The sequence below is a fragment of the Coenobita brevimanus genome, chromosome 75, assembly GCF_032717465.1.
Source record: "Coenobita brevimanus isolate Jiangsu-jjx chromosome 75, ASM3271746v2, whole genome shotgun sequence".
Taxonomy (NCBI): Eukaryota; Metazoa; Arthropoda; class Malacostraca; order Decapoda; family Coenobitidae; genus Coenobita; species Coenobita brevimanus.
The window spans coordinates 5,934,655-5,952,516 of NC_137028.1; the positions used below are offsets into that span (position 1 = coordinate 5,934,655).

The window sequence follows — 17,862 nt, forward strand, 5'->3', positions numbered from 1 at the left end:
CCTTTTTCTCCCCCCTTTTTCATCCCTCCCGCTTTTTATTCCCTTCTATCCCCATTTCTCCCCTATCCCCATGTGTCTTCTCCCCTCCACCTATTCTCCCCACACTCCACCCCTATCCCCTTGTGTCCTCTCCCCTCCACCTATTCTCCCCACACTCCACCCCTCTCCCTCTTTTCTCTCCATTCCCTCCCCACCACAGTGCCAGTGTAGCGTGGCACAGTGGGGGGAGGGGTGTAGGATGGCTGTGTGGCTAGACTGGACCATGTCACGAAAGGATCAGTCATAGGGATCATAGCAATCACACGGCTACCTGGATTGGCGGCTTCAAGTGTGGCCAGGTGAGTCGACACTAGCCACTATGGACGCTAGATGAAGAACGGGTAAAATGCGTGAAGAACAAATGAAGAATAGTTGAAGAACGGGGAGAATAGGTGAAGAACAGGAAACGAACAAGTGCAGAATAGGTCATGAACAGAACAGATGAAAAACGTGAAGAACAGATGAAGGATATGTGAAGGACGGGGTGAGTCGGTGAAGAGCAGGGGAAGAACATACGAAGAATAGGTGACGAACAGAACAGAACAGGGAGAGGGTCAAGGTTATAGCAATACGGCCAGAATGTACTATATTTTTTTTTTTTTTTTTTTGCGTAGTAGCTAATTCCCAGATGAAAAAGTGAGGAACAATAACAAAACTAGTGGAGTCTCAAGGATTGGGTTCAGTAGAGCCATTGTACTTTCTCCAACTTGATGTGCCTTTTTGCGGACGCTGAGAACAAGTGGAAACCGTTAAAAAAAAACAAAGAAAAGGAAAGAAAACACAGGGTCAAGGTTAAGCTTAATTTGATGTAGTGTGCAATGTTTTCTGTTAGCATTTTTAACCATTAGCTTATGCCAAGGTGGAGGAAAAACAGACTAGATAGAGGCCAAGGGATGTGACATAGTAGAGCCATTGTGTATTGTTTATTTTTATGTAATTTGTGGTCCAAGGCAAGAACAGGTGGAGAACGAGAACCGAACTGGCAGAGGGTTAAAATTAAGGTTCATAAGAGAAATTGTGCACTGTTCTGTTTTGAGTAACTTTTTCGTGGTGACTCAGTGACCGGTATCAAGGTGGAAAGCATGCACAGAGTAGGTGGAGCGCAGGAACAAGAAAGACAGGGGATCAAGGTTAACGTTAATAGTAGCCGCCTTACTTTTATGTGCAGTTGCGGATAAAAATTTCGTCTCACTTTTTACTCGAATGATGAATCCGACTATATTATTCTGGGTAGTTTTTGAGCCCCGAAGATCGCAGCATTTGGATTCCGTAGTCATTGCCCAGAGTGTTTTTGTTTATTATTATGGAGCGACTCAGTATTTACGTCCGAAGCTGTAGCCATTTTGTGGCCTGGTAGCTGATGCCAAGGTAGGGTAGGTTCGGGGTCAGGGTTAATATTCGATCCCTTGTGTACTCCTCTTACTTGTGTGTGTGTGTGTGTGTGTGTGTGTGTGTGTGTGTGTGTGAGAGAGAGAGAGAGAGAGAGAGAGAGAGAGAGAGAGAGAGAGAGAGAGAATGAATGAATGAATGAATGAATTGAATGTGTGTGTGTGTGTGTGTGTGTGTGTGTGTGTGTGTGTGTGTGTGTGTGTGTGTGTGTGTGCGGAGGGGGAAGAGGTTGTACTTTTTTCGTGAGCCAGTACTTAATACTAAGAGCAAAGAAAGGACAAGGTGTTGTAGTACTTGAGGGAGGATGGTGATGATGATGATGATGGTGATGATGATGATGATGATGGTACGTTACACATTATTATTGTTTATTTTTCCGGGTCAGGTGTGAGAATTAGTGAGGTGTGGCAGGTGTAATTAATTAGGCTACGTGCAGGTATGAGTGGCGGGGAGACTGACTGGGATCAAATGGTGTTGGGTGATGTGAGGGTGGCAGGGTGAGGGAGTATTAGTGAGAGAGAGAGAGAGAGAGAGAGAGAGAGAGAGAGAGAGTCCCAGTAGAAGAGTATAGTAGGGCAGGATGGAAGAGGGAGTCGGGAGAGGGTGGCACGGTGGAGGAGTATTAGGGCAGTGCAAAAAGAGGAAGAAGGTTAGCGAGTGTAGTGAGGGACAGAGAGTGGAAGAGAATGAGAACGAAAAGCCAGAGCATGGATGGGAATGGAAGGTGAAAAATGAACGAGTAAATGAATAATTGAGGGACAGAGAGGAAGTACATGGAAGCAAATGATGGTCAGGCATCGGGAAGGACGCCAGACCGAGCTCAGGTTATGGCAGGGGACAGTGTAAAGCTTTGAAATTCGTCAAAACATTCTTAACTGATCCTCCGCAAGACCTATCGACATATATAAATCCACCTCACTAATTCTGTTACATTGTCCGGAATGAGACAGCCTTAACATGTATTCATTGTGGACGGTAAGTATTAGTGCTGAGACGGTGACATAAAGTTGTGTTGTGCTTAAGAAGACTGTTAGGCCTCAGAGAACGAATTGTCTTATATTTCAAGAGTCTAATCCATTTATGAAAGCGGGTTGAGGAAAAATAATTACACGAAGAACGTAAAATGCGGACCAAATATACCCAAATCTATCATTTAGAAGTATTGGGTATTAACAAAAGAAAATACAGATTAATAAAAAAAAAAAATACTGTGACGAGGATGAAATAGTTGAAGAAATTAGATAATGATTTGTCGGACAGTGCATAATGGTGTAAGATAAATTGTTAATAATAGTGTTTGAGATAATGAATAACAAGGGTGAAACAGAGATAAATGAAAAGGAGTGTATTTTGTCAAGTAGTGAATATTAAAAGAAGGAATAGAACTGCAGTACAGGAAATAGCGAAGGAACGTAAGTTGAATGTAAGAAAAAAGAATTCATTGATAAAAAATTAATTTGTCGGCTTCTGAATATTAACAGAAGATAAAAAGTCCAAGAAAAAAAAACAGCTGGGACTAGTAATTCAGCTGGTAGTCATAAAAGATTAGTTTAAAAAATATTAAGATGTTTAGAATAATAAAAGGCCAAAACTTGATAAAGGAACATAAGACAGGAAACGAGGATATAATAACAGAGAATGAGTGATTTGTCAAATAATGATAAAGGAAAAAATAACAGCAGAAGACTTAATTAACGACGATGAGACTGGATGGAAGATAATTAAGAAAATAAGAGAGTGATTGTCTGGTGTTATCCCTTCCTCACACTCCCCACCCCCACACACCTTCCACCTCATCCTTTCATCCCCACCTCCACTCCCAACCCTCTCTCCCAACCCCCCCATCCTCTCATCCCCACCCCACCATCCTCCCATGCCCATCCCCATCCTTTCACCGAAACACACCCGTCTTCTACTTCCACACACCCCAGCCTCCTCTCGCACCCATACACCCAATCCTATCACCCCCACACCCCCCAGCCTCTCACCCCCACACCAAAGCCTCTGACCTCCACATCGCAGTGTCTCACCCCCACACACCCAATCCTGCAACTCCCACCCCCCACCCCCACTCCAACTTCTCATCCTCTCACCCTCAACCCCCATTCTCCAACCCCCACTCCCTTATCACTATCACACCTCACACCACCCTCAACCCTACTATTGTCTGTTATTACCGTCATTACTCAAGCCTCCTGTCTTTTATTAGAGGCATCTGTTAACATGATCACGTAATTATCACTTGGTAATGCTAGTGTTGGTGCCTCCCGTCCGTCTTTGCTGGAAATTTACAGAGGTTAGAGATTTTTAGGGAGTTTAAATTACCGACGGAACTTGGCTGTGTATTATTTGGAGCTGGTGGAAGGCTGGTTGCTATAAATGATGTTTTTGTGTGTGTGTGTGTGTGTGTGTGTTTCTTTTTTTTTTTTAATCATGTGTGTACTTATTTATTTGTGTACTTGTTTATTTATTGTATTTTTAGCTGTTTACTTGTTTTTATACGTCTGATTTGGCAAGAAGCCGCTGGTAGTCAGTTCGGTATCATGTGCTTCTGTAAATTTTCCATCCTGGGTTCTATACTACCTGGGAACGGCATTCAAGTGGTTGTAGTAATATGTCCCTTTTATTATCACATGCGTGCTTCCCTTTGAGTTTATCATGATTCTCTCTCTCTCTCTCTCTCTCTCTCTCTCTCTCTCTCTCTCTCTCTCTCTCTCTCTCTCTCTTTCTCTTTCTGTGTGTGTGTGTGTGTGTGTGTGTGTGTGTGTGTGTGTGTGTGTGTCTGCCTCTCAGCCTACCTACCTACCTACAGTACTTCTCCACTCACCTATGCATCATTTCCCCAAACAGGTGTGAAGGAAGAAGATGCTGGCCGTTACACGTGTCTAGCCACCTCGGACTCCGGCACCACCTCAGTCACCGGGTTCCTTCAGGTGGTGGCCCCGGATAGCGCCGCCGCCCGCACCACGCCCGCACCCAGCCCCAGAGATCTGCCCTCCCCGCCCACACCGCCCACACTGCGAGACCGGAATGCCACTACTCTTACTCTTACCTGGGGAGCACCTGACGAAGAGGGAGCGTCCGCCATAACCAGCTATATTTTGGAGGTGGGTATGAGAGAGAGAGAGAGAGAGAGAGAGAGAGAGAGAGAGAGAGAGAGAGAGAGAGAGAAATGTGTGTAACTTGACCAAGTAATATAGTAATTCTGTATTTTAAGTTCTTACCGTATGTATATATAAATCTGCATATCAATATATATGTGTAACTAGATACGAGTATATTTATGTGGAACGAGATCAGTTTGTCCATTGCTAGATAATTTTACGAGTGCCTCTTGGTCAATTTACGTGTTCTAGCTGTATAAATTTACTTGTAAATCTAGATGCATTTACGTGTAGTCTGTTGTATAAATTTGTTTGTGCTAAATTTGAATGTGACGCAATTTTAAGTTCGGGTATTTAGGTTTGGTGGACGAATTTTTTCGTGTGGAGTTAGTAGTGGTGAAAGGAAATTTAACAGTATGTACAGTATTTAGGTAGTTATGTTTATTGGAAGTTTACATGTTTAGTGAGATTTGATGGATAAGGTTTACACGTCAGTTAGATGATGTAGATGGAATTTTAGGTACATACGTATATTTAACAGTATGAAATTTCCTCTGTACTTTTATACATGTGGTGTCAAGGTTGGTATGATACATGGAAAATTGTGTTATTTGTGATTATTGGAAATTTATGTGTCCTTGTAGAAATGGCATATACCGTTTACCATATATATATATATATATATATATATATATATATATATATATATATATATATATATATATAAGGATTGGATGATGGATGGATGAATATATATATATATAATTGTACTGTATATATAATTACAGAATGGATAATTCTGCTCTTATAAGTTTATTATAATGATGAACATAAGGTTAAGATGACGATTTTGAGACGTTACATGTACAGTATAGTGAATGGATGAATGACCATTTCATTGGGCACAGTATGAGGTTTCTGCATTTGATGTTTGATTTTCATGTTACTTACTTATACCCTATCCATTTATTGTAATGTTAACTAGAGTACGGTTAATGAGGTTGTTGTAGTTTGCTCAGATAGTGTTATTATATTATGCTGTGAAAGAACCCTGAAGTATGAAATATTGTGTAATTTTATCCACTTCAGTATTGTTACTTTTACTACTTTATTGTTGCTACTGCCAGATTTGTCAAATTGGAGAGGTCAGACGAAGCGTATATTAACCCCTTTACTACAAGACTATTCCCAAAAGTTGTATCAAATTGCCTTTAAAAACCAGAATGAGTTTTTTATTTTTATTTTATATATATATATATTTATATATATATATATATATATATATATATATATATATATATATATATATATATATATTTTTAATACAGTATATTACTGAAGGTGTTAAGTTGGTGGCCTGCATATTATGTCCAGTACTTGCTGCCTTACCCTGCCTTGTCCCTCTTTACCCATGGGTCTTTCATCCTAACTTGGGCCCAGACTTTCGTTCCTTTGCAATTTTTTTCGCGTAGATCAGTGGCAGAAAAAGATAATACTGCGTCCTTCCTGTAACACTGGTTTGTGGCCAGTATTATATTTTAGTGTTTATCTATTGTTACAACTCATTTTGCAAGGTGGAGGAATGGAAATTATAGATCAAGTTAGAGTAAATGAGTATATATACTGTAATATGTCCACCTCCTGTTGCCTCACCCTGCCTTACCTAGTGTGTTACAGTACGTCCATTGCTGGCCCACCTTAGCTGTTTTCTTGTTTTACACCTGTTGGCTAATTGCAGGTGTGGGATGGCAGGGGTCCGTGGCGGCAACTGGAGGAACACATCCCCGCCAAGACCTACACCGTCACGGGACTCAAGCCAAACACACAGTACCGTGCCATTGTCAGGTATGTACCACCTCCCAACACACAGTACGGTACCGCGCCATAGTCAGGCAGGGTAGCACCTTCCTCACACGCTCTTACATTTTACAGTAGCAACTAGTATCACGAGAAAGAAAATTACTGACAATATCCTGCCATTATTGTCCTGCTTGTAACACCTCCCAGCACTCACATTAACAAGACAGGTATTTTCACGAGCAAATGTTCCCCTGCCACCATTGTATCCTACTTTCAATATTTCTCATTCCTACCCGAAGGTCACTGAGTATCGGTAGTGCCCATGCTCTGTTGTTGCATGCTTCATATTGCAGTCACATAAAAATATTTCTTGGAACAGCTTTCATTGCCACAGCCGGCAGGGAAGTGTCGGCTACTTTTAATCGTGCTCGTACAGTCAACATTAAAAGTACACACATCCCCACGGGTACACTCAGTGAAATGACACTTGAACAGTATTTCTTGCTATTGTTAGTGCATATGAAAATAATCACTAAAAAAATTCTTGTTGATGTTATATTGTTTTACTTGACTGACAGACAATACAATGTACATTTATATTTACGACATCACAGAAATACCAGAACCTTTCATTCTGTATTTCAGTATGTAAAGCATAGCAGGAATTTTGATACTTTTTCAGTATGTAGCCGTAATTTTGAGAAAAAAACAAGGTAACTGTAAACCGTTTTTTTTTTTTTATGTGTCCGACTCTGGGCATAGGCTTTACAGCCCGTTACCAAGACCCAGTAGGCCTCCTACGTCCATACACCTCCACATGTCACCACTTCGGCGCTGAGTATATACTAGAGCTATCACATGCAGGACTGGTGTACTGATATTAGCGGTGGTATTTTAACATGGCGGGTCATCTAGTAGATCAGTAAAGTCTGCTTTACTGAGATTCAAATCCTTAAACTGTTCCTTTCTCCAACCGGGATTCGAACCTGGGTCCAGTAGGACTACAGGCCAACTTCTGCTGACTCGGCCACCGCCTCCCCCAGCGGCTTTCCACTGTATTGATTTACTGTCCTTCACTGGTAATATTACTGATACTGACTGTACTGTTTTTAGTGATGAAATATTTTGCTTTAGGGTCAATTTGATTAATGTACGAGTTAAGCTCCCGCAAGCCATAGTTTTCCATGGATGGTGAAGAGCTGTAAAGCATTTCCCATTTTTTTTCCTGTCGTGTGCATACTGTACACAGTGGTAATGGTAATTGATCGTAATGTTGATTTAGTATTAGGATATATGTTACTGACATGTATACTGTGTTAGGGTATGTGTTATAGACATGTGTATTAAAGTGTGTTTTATGTATTTTCGTTGATCTAGTACTAAGATACGTGATACTGACATGTATATAGTATTTGTAGTGTAGACGTTTATTGGAGTGTGTATTATAGACATTTATATTATGGTTTGTACTATAGACATGTATATATTAAGGTGTGCATTAATGACATGTATATAAGTATGTTATTGAGAAAATTTCCTTCTAAGAGTGAAAGTAATGTTCGATTTTTTTATTTCTTCCCTCTAACTTTGCCACGATGATGTGTCTTCAGAAAACCCCCCACAAACCAAAACTAAGGACACTGGTTAAATTGTACCAAATGCTGGGATAACTCGGCCGTGAGTGGTTGTTATCAAATACCGTGCTCTTGAAATGTGGTCTATTTGTTCTCAGAGATACTTTAAAGAACAAGTACTTAATACCACATTTCAGTACAGGATTTGACAGAACTTGACTGGGGTTCAAATACCCTAGTCGTTGACCCAATTTTCTCATCTCGAGGAAGGTATTATCTTTTTTTTATCCAGAGTGTAATTGGCCATCTCCTTTGCTCAGTAATTATCTATGGGAGGAATAATTAATCTTACTCTTGGATGACCTGTAAAAGTGAAAGCTCAATCAGGCTTCTCCCTATTGTAATGGAAGCAGAGTATATTTTCTTTTCCCACCATCGACTCACGTGATATATTGCTAACTTCAGGTCATGTTGCGCCAAATGACAAGCCAAATAGTCGTACTGTGGACCAGGAAGCCATTTACTACGTTAGGTGGTAACAGTGCTAGTAAATGGACGCCTGGTGGCCGAGTGGGTTAAGACGCTACAACCAGATGTGGCTCATAAGGGTTTACATCCAAGAGAGGGTTAGTTTTTTTTACTCACAGAATGCCACCTGGGAAAAAGGGATTGGTCACGCCGTAAATGTCAGGCACAGATACTCCTGATAGGGAAGTAAAGAATTGAGTGGACTGTCTGCTTTAGGGTCTGATATTGGTTGCCTTGTAAGAATTAAAGTATTGTAATATTTTCTTCCCAACTCAGAGCGATGAACATGCACGGTATATCTGCACCGTCGCCCGTGTCTGCCCCACTGGTGACTGGGGGCCGGCGTGCAGGCGGCGGTGGGGTGCAAGAGGACGACCCCCAGGTGAGGGCCGTCCTCTCACGCCCACTGGTCACACTACTCCCGCCCACACCGCTCTCATCTACAGCCATCAAACTTACTTGGAAGGTTAGTGAGATCAAACACTTTCTTGGAAGATAAGCCAAATAAGAAACTAAGTTTATGACAGTGAAATCCAACAAAGAACAGGAATGGGGTTTAGGTCTTTGGTAAATTAAGTAACTACATGAGGAGTATGTAATTGTCATGTCAAATAAGACGATTATATAAGCTAATCAGAGTGTCTTTCGTCTAACTTGGATCGGAAACATGGAATCAAACAGAACCCTTGGAACATAAACTTGAGAGATCATAGGGGAATGAATTTGATTACAGATGTCACATAGGGTTAAAGAGAGAGTTTCCTGGATAAGGGAACAGACAAAAGCAAAAGATCTAATCAGTACATTTAAAAAAGGAAGTTAAGATATGGATGCGGGCAGGTCACATTCTTCGTAGAACAGCCTAACATATGAACAATCAGGGTCACTGGATGGCAATCCAGCGATGGGGTGAATGGATTGAGAGGGACAGAGAATATGTTGGCGAGATGAGATGGTGAGATTTCCTAGAAATATTGGAACAGACTGACAGCCAATAAGGCAAAATGAAAAAAAGCAATGGGAGAGGCTTGTATCTTGTAGTGAGCCGACCCAAGCTGATGATGATATGATGGTGATGATGATGATGATGAGCCAAGTGAAATACTTTCTCAAGTCAGTCAACAGCTTTGTCAAAGCAGAACTTATTTAAAAGGTTAATCATATGAAAAACTTTAGTAACATGAAAAAGTTTCACCCAGAAACTGATTTGGAAGGTTAGTCCGATAAAATCATTCAACACCAAACGCACTTGGAAGGTTAGTCCAAAACTGCTTGGAAGATGATTGAATAGAAAACTGACTTAGATGGTTAATCATATAGAGCCATCCACAGCCATCTGACGAACTTGGAATGATAGTTATATTAACCCATCCAGTGTCATGAAACTCACTTGGAAGTTTAATGTTATATATAACTTACAGGTATTTAGAATTTAATCGCGTCAATGACTCGCTTGGAAAGTTAGTCAAATATAACACCTAATTGGATCGGTGTCAAATCATATCATCAACCGCCATTAACCTTAATTGAAAGATAAATGGAGGATGCTATTTTCAACGATTGACCTTAAATTTACTTTGTTATTATGTTTGGGATGCGAATATTGACATAACATTTCATTTTTGTTATTATTTTGCTGCACTAACAAATTTGGATACATTACGAGGTTTTTTTCTTCGATCAGACAATTAATCTATCAGTCGTCCCTCTCCTCCTCCACATATCTTCACTCTTCTCCACTCTTCCTCATCCACACCTCTCTCCATCTAAGTCTCACTCTATCCCCTTCGCACCTGCTGCCTGCTACACACCTTCTACCTTCTTACCTTTATCCTCCTCATTATTTCTCATCATCTTTCATCATCTTCCTCCCTTCTTTCTCCTCCTCTTTTCTTTCATCTCATACCTCTTTTCTTTCTTCTCTTTCCTGTTTTCTTTCTCCTCTTCATTCACACTTTATCTCTCTCCAGTCTTCCCTTTCCACACTCACACCTTTTCTGTCATCCTCATTACCCTCATATCACGTCACTCGTCCTCCTCGTCCTCCTCCCTGTATTCCTTATCCTTCACCACATTTTTTCTCTCCATCACACCTTTTTCCTTCTCCATCACACCATTCCTTCACCACTATCTTCCTCACCACCACAGCATCTCTATCCTTCTCGACCACACCTCTATCCGTCTCCACCACACCTCTTTCCCCCACTACACCTCTATCATCCACCACACCTCTATCCTCCACCACACCTCTCCACCACCACCACTTTTTCTGTCCATGACACCTGTTCTTCCCTACCACACCCCTCCTTCACCACATTTTCATATAAAACCTTTTTTCTCATACTCCACCACACTTCACGACACATTTTATCTCCATCACACCTCTCTCCTTCTCCACGTATCCTCTACCACACCTCACCTCACCGCCACATCATTATTGTATATCACACCTCTCACCTTCCCAAAAGATCGCAACATACCTCCACCACATCCTAACCCTCCATCCTACCTCTCTCCCTTCCAGCGAACCCCACCACACCTTCCACCACATGCTCTCCATCACGCCTCTCTCCTTCCTTGCGGACGCCACCACACGTCATCACAGGCTTTTTGTCACACACCTCTCCTTCCCCATGGATCCCACCACACCACTGCGCGACCACAGTCTTTCTCTCCACACCTCTCCTTCCCCACGGACCGCACCACACATGCCACATTCTCTCCACCACACGTCTCTCTCCCCACCACACATCACCTGCACCACAGCCTTCCTCTGCACCACACCATCTCAAGTTGCACCTCCCCTGTTCCCAGATCAAGGAGTTCAGTGACTATATGGAAGGGTTCTACATTCGCTACCGTGAACTGGGCTCAAATCGCCACGACTTCCAAACCCTGACGGTGGAGAGGACGGCCCCCGAGAGCACCACCGTCACTGAGCTCAACAAATTCACCGAGTACGAGTTCTTCATCGTCCCTTACCACGGCGGGATCCACGGCCACCCCTCCAACTCCAGACTGGCACGCACTAAAGAAGATGGTGAGGGAGAGAGGAACTTTGGTGTATGTTTGTATCAGGAACTTGGGGTTTAGCTTTCATACGGGGGACTTTATTTTTACGGGGGGAAAGACTTGGGGATTTTGGTGAGGAGAAACTTTTGGATTTTTCCCTTTGGTGAGAAGAGAGATTGGGATTTTGTTTTCTTTGGGTGAGGAGAGCCTTTGGGATTTTTTCTTTTAGTCAGAGGTGGTGCATTGTAAATTTTTTTCGTGAACAGGGAGGGATTTTGTTGTCTTCTGAAGAGAGAGGAACTTGGGATTTTGTCTTGCTTTGGTGAGAGAGAGGACTTTGGAGTTTGTTTTCTTTTCCATCCACGGTCACCCTTCCTGCTATAAATTGGCCTGCACTACAAAAGATGATGAGGGAGGCGCTTTGGAATATTGTGTCTTTTCCTTTTTAAGCATTATTTATGTTGGGCAAAGAAACGAAATTTCCAGTAATATGCTGTGGGTATCAGTGCATTTGAGTTCTTTTCGTTCTTGCATCCCGCAGACGATGCTGTTCACAGGAGGGGAAACGTTTATCGTGACATGGTTAATGGAGGCTTTTTTATTGTCTCATTATTTTGACTGATTTTTCTCTTAGAAAAATGATCGGTGGTAACAAGAATATTTTTTAAAAGACCGTCATTTTAGCGGAGGGGGTTAGTAATATATTTCATGTTTTAAAGCAGTGTTTAAAACTATTAGTTGTGTAGGATTAGTAGTAGTAGTAGTAGTATAGTATTTTTATTAATATTTTTCTCAGTCAAGGTATAAACCGAAGTAAACAAAATTTAAGAGACTATCCCATCCACCACAGTGCCGTCAGCGCCACCATCAGGAGTGGAGAGCCTGGTACTGAACCGTACGAGCGCCGTGGTGTCGTGGAGGCCGCCCCCGCACCAGCACACCAACGGCAGGCTGGTGCAGTTCTCCGTGTGGCTCTTCATCAACAAGACCCAGCCGCACTCCAACCTCACCGTGCCGGGATCGCAGCTCAGTCTTACCTTGCAGAATCTTACCTTTGGGGCACACTTCACTGCTACTGTGGCTGCGCATACAAAGTGAGTCCTTGGTATTTTTTTGTTTTCATGTTTATTGTTGTTTGGCACGCATAATGATGTCTTTTTTTAGAATGATCATTATCATATTTGCAGTGCATTTTAAAGGATTTTATGGCGTAATAGATAAACCCATACAAATACGTGGAATAGGGCTTCATATATCCCTAGAGTTTATCAACTTTGCGAAGAAGAGCTGGATTTTTTAAAGGCCGTCCTGCATTGCCCTAGGAGTATTGGCAGTCTTTTTATTTTCATTTCCCTCTTCTTACCATCGGACGTTTTCAAATAACAGTTTTATTTAATTCTAGTACTGAATTCCATTAATGCAGTGTCTGATCACTAATTTCCATATATCTCAGCAAACTGACTATTATCGTATGGAGATGGTTAGAAATTGTTTAAATGCGTCGTCGGATGTTAGAGATTAATAGTAAATAATGTCTAAAATGTTTCACCCCATCCAGTTCGTAAGTAATTTTTAATACTATTTATGGCCATACAGAATATCTTCCAATATCAGGGTAAAAAGTTTGTAGCCTCTTACACAGATCAACAAAGTTCGTCTGTATTTAGGTAACTCTCTCTCTCTCTCTCTCTCTCTCTCTCAGCGCCAAACTTTTTCAGGTAATTTTTTCGGCCTATAATCCAAAGCTGACACGTAAATCACTAGGTCATCGGCAAGATTGAAAAGGCCGAGGTTCCCAGATTTACTCTTTATTACCCTGATGGCTTCTATTAAAAAAAAAATGAAAATAAAAATAAAAGATGGCAAATGGGAAAGGAGAAGAGAGAAAAAAGCAAGGAAGAGGAAGAATAAGGATGGAGGAAAAAGCACAAAGAAAGGTGAAAAAGAAAGGAATACGATTGAGAAGAAAGGAAAAGGATATGTTAAGAAAATGAAAAACAAAAAGAAAAACGAGAAACACAGCAAAACGATGAAGAAAGAAAAACTGGAAAGTAAAAGTTAATGAAGAAAAAAAAGTACATAATTAAGATCACAATATCCTCATCCTTTTCTTATTCCCTTGGTAAGTGATGGTATGAGAGAAAAAATGGAGAATATCTTTGGTCTGTAAGTAGCTGAGAGAGAGAGTCATCGGAATATAGGAGTTAAATATTTGTGGACAGTGGTAGAGAAAGAGAGAGAGAGAGAGAGAGAGAGTCATCGTGATATAGGGGTTAAATATTTGTGGACAGTCATAGCCTAGCCACGGGTCCCTACACATCAAAGAGAGTAATATGTGGCAGGCTGTTTATTTATTCATTTTTTTTATTTCCATTTATTAAAAATTTATTGTTTTCATACTATTGCGTTTTCATGTTTTTGTTTCTGAAAGTCACATACATACCCCATGTATTGGTGAGACTGGGTATTGATGATGATGATGATGAAAATGATAAAGGTGATGAGTAGGACAAGTGATAATGATGATGGTGGTGGTGATGATGATGGTAATGATGATTAGGATAAGTGATGATGATGATAAGTGATGATGATGATAGTGATGATGATGGCAGTAGTGATGACGATGATGCAGCCGATGATGATGTTACACTTGTTAATATTGTTGTTGGTATCGTGGTTAATGATGATGATGATGATGATGGCAGTGGTGATGATGATGCAGCCGATGGTGATGTTACACTGTTATCGTTGTTGTTGGTATTGTATTTGATGATGATGATGATGATGATGATGATTTTCTCTGTATATAATCCATTAACCATCCATGACAATCTGGCAGGCACCGCACGCTCTTATAATAGTCGCTTTTGTGGAAACGTGATTTGAGCGATTTCCCCTAAAAACTGGTGTGAATCGCTGGTCATTAATGATTAATTTGCATTTTCAGTTATATTGGATAGGACACGTCACTTTAATTCCCTCCTAAATCCCTCACTCTTTTAATTATGGGACCAATATATATAACAGTTGGGTCGTGGGTTTTGATGGCGTGTAATATTGTGGAAATGTGAAGGTCGGTGAATAGGAATCTAGAGCCTACATCCTTGTTCATCTTTCATCCGTTCTGTTTGTTCCATTCTTTCCTTCTTTCCTTCCTTTTATCCAACTGTTCTTCCTTCATTCATTCATTTATTCATTCATTCTTCCATCGTTTCCCTTTCTTTCTATAATTTAACTTTTTCATGTGCAGTATTGTGGAAATGTGAAGGTCAGTGAATAGGGGTACGTAATTTGATTCATGTTCAACTTTCAGCCCGTGCCCATCCCTTCATTTTTTCATTCTGTCCACCCATTTTTCCTTTATTCATTCAGTCATTCATTCCACTTACTCATTTGGTCATCAGTTTTCCCCACCTATGCCCTATACTTGCCTTCCCACCCCTCCCTCTTCCCTTCTTCCCTACCTCCCTTCCCTCCACCTCCCTCCATATCCCCGTCTTTCCTCCCTCCTTACATACCTTCTTACCTTCTATACCTTCTATCATCCCTCCTTCTCTGACACCCCCCCGCCCTAACTACTCCACCTCTTCCTTATCCCCAGGGCAGGCCAGGGTCCAACCAGCGGGGGTCACACGTGGCTGCAGGACCCGTCAGCCAGCGTGGGGACAGATGAGGCACGCCGGGTCACTTCCCCACTCATGACGGTGCTCAGGGAGACGTGGTTCATCGGAGCAGTCGGTGCGGCAGGATTCGTCGCCCTCTCAGTTTTCGTCGCCGTCGTGTTTTACCGCCGAAAGAGGAATGAGAAGAGAGCCATGGACGGTAAAGTTTATATTTTCTCTTCTGAGTTTGTTCCACTTTTGATTTCATTATTCTTTTTCCTTTTTTTTTTTTTTACCTGTTTATTTCTACCTGTTTGGCTAGTGCAATTATCTGTTTACCTCTGTTGAGTCGATTATTTTTTTTACCTGATTTATTGATTTCTACTTTTTTTGCAGGTTTAAATTTATTCATCTGTACCCTTAGTAACTTTATAAATTTTTCTTGATATATTTTACCCCTTAAGAAGTATATTGTTTATTGATTTTTATCTGATATTTACCTTATATGTAGTATATTGTTTATCGATTTTTCTTATATATACTGTATGTGTGTTATATTTAGCTATATCATTGGTTTATTACTTGATGTAGTTTACTCCTTTGATAAACTAATTATTTATCCTCTTGCAGGTTTACTTAATGATATCAGATTTATTGACCTCATTAGTAAGGTGGTATATTTAATTTTTACTTCTCTGGCTTCTCCGATTTTTACGCTCAATACTTTACCTTTTTCGCAGTATTTATTATCTCCGGCATTTTGATTTATTATAAGCGGTTTTATTTTACTCTTGTGACAGGTTTCCTTTTTATTTTACCTCTTCCATGTTATTATTATTCGATATATTTTACCTTATGAAGAAGAATTAGTGTGTTTTCACCTGATTAGGAAGTTTCTCTATGTTAATTATGTTAATATTATTAATGTTATTGTTATGGTTATTATTATTGTTATTAGTAGTAGTAATAGCAGTGGTAGTAGTAGTAGTATTGTTATTATTATTATTATTATTATTATGGATGGATGGATGGATGGATGGATTATTATTATTGCTACTACTATTATTATTATACCCCATGTTTTTGTTAGTTCTCCCCTTTTTGTGTTTTCCTCCTTTAATTTCTCGCAGGATCATACCTCACCCTGTCTGTAAGTGAGAGGTGGAAGTGGAGGTCAGGTTAATGATGTTGATGATGATGTCTTATTTTATGCCAATTGGAAGCATATTTATTTTATGTTTGCCTCTTTGTTATGTTTTCTTTTTCATCACCCCTACCGTGAGATGATGTTTTCCCTCCCATTGTCTGTCTGCTCGTGTGTCTGTTCACCTGTTTACACCAAAACTAATGTGAGGATGTTCATTCTAACTGCCGAGGATAGTGCGATTCCATTTTGGTGAAAGTGCTTCAGAGGACAAAGTCACAATGTTACTTTAAAGAACAGTGTAATGGGGAAAGATGATGATGAGAGTGGAGATGATTACAACGCTGACGATGACAATTACAACGATGATGATGATGATGGACGGCGACGATGATGAAAAAATCTTCCATCTCTTCTCGTACGAACAAAGGAGGGCGGCGGGAGGGGGGTTGTTGAGTGAGGGCAAGGGGAGGGGAGAGCAAGTGAGGGGGTGAAGGAGGTGGGGAGGGGACGAAGGATGTAAACGTAAGCACCAAGACGACTTTACTGCCACGGTTTTATTTTGTCGGAAGTTACGTCGTCGTCGGAACGTGTTGGGGCGAAGTTTATGGGGGTAAGGGAGCTTTATGGGGGCATGGTTGAGGGGGGACTTGATGGGTGGGGGGTTTATGGGAATGGCTAGGTGGGGCTTGATGGGGTGAGGGGTTTCGGGAGACGGGGGAGTCATGGGGAATGGTTTAGGGAGGCATGACATAGAGTTTATGGGGGGAGTGGGACCCTTATGGGGGAATTATTTTTGGAGGCTTGGCATGGGGTTTATGGGGCCGGGAGTCATATGGGAATGCCTTAAGGGGTCTTGACATGGGAGTTTATGGGGGAGAGGGAGTCTTATGGGGGAATAGTTTAGGGAGGCGTGACATGAGGATTAATGGGGTGGGTAGAGCCTTAATGGGGAATGGTTTATTGGGGCTTGGCATGGGCGTTTATGGGGATGGGGGTGAGAAGTGTTGGATAGGGAATGGGGATAGAAAATAGTGAGTTAAAAGGATGAGATGCAGTACTGAGTAAGGAGGATAGGAATATGAAAGTGAGGAGGGATAGGGATGTTATGTTGGAGAGAGGATGTAGGGTGAGGAAGGAGGGATTGGAGAAGGTACATAATAAGAAAGAAGTATGTGTGTGTGTGTGTGTGTGTGTGTGTGTGTGTGTGTGTGTGTGTGTGTGTGTGTGTGTGTGAGGGATGGAAGCGTTATGAGGGAGAGAAGACAGATGATGAATCGGGAGGGATGGTGATGTTGCGAGGGGGAGAAGCAAGGGAGGGGGATAGGGATAACTAGAACGAAGCGATAGTTATGAGGAGAGGACATAGGAGAAGTAGGGCGAAACAGAAATAGTGCAGGCATGAACAGAAGGGGAAAAAGGGTTAGAGGTGTTGAATGTGGCAAAGATAGCTGGTAAAGGTATAGAAGGATAGGAGGCACTGGAATCTTTACGGTGTGTCAGAAATTAGTTTGCAGATTATAGAGCGAGTTAAAGGAGCATTTTTCCGTAGTATTTAATTCACTATACCATCTAATTTCAGAAAATTTAATGAAGGAAGATGATGGTCACATGATAGTGTTGTTGCTGATCAGGAATAGCTTGATATTAAATTCAATGAGGCAGTCCTA

General features: G+C 41.2%; 1 protein-coding gene across 1 annotated transcript in view; it reads left to right on the forward strand.

The window, feature by feature from the left end:
* Positions 1 to 17,862, forward strand: part of LOC145408030 (roundabout homolog 2-like) — a 345,608-nt gene that overhangs the window by 293,084 nt on the left and 34,662 nt on the right. Inside the window, exons 10-15 of the mRNA XM_080278831.1 lie at positions 4,279 to 4,535; positions 6,271 to 6,377; positions 8,711 to 8,900; positions 11,249 to 11,474; positions 12,297 to 12,540; positions 15,048 to 15,268. Coding sequence (XP_080134957.1) covers positions 4,279 to 4,535; positions 6,271 to 6,377; positions 8,711 to 8,900; positions 11,249 to 11,474; positions 12,297 to 12,540; positions 15,048 to 15,268 — 1,245 coding nt within the window. The remainder of the gene's footprint in view (positions 1 to 4,278; positions 4,536 to 6,270; positions 6,378 to 8,710; positions 8,901 to 11,248; positions 11,475 to 12,296; positions 12,541 to 15,047; positions 15,269 to 17,862) is intronic.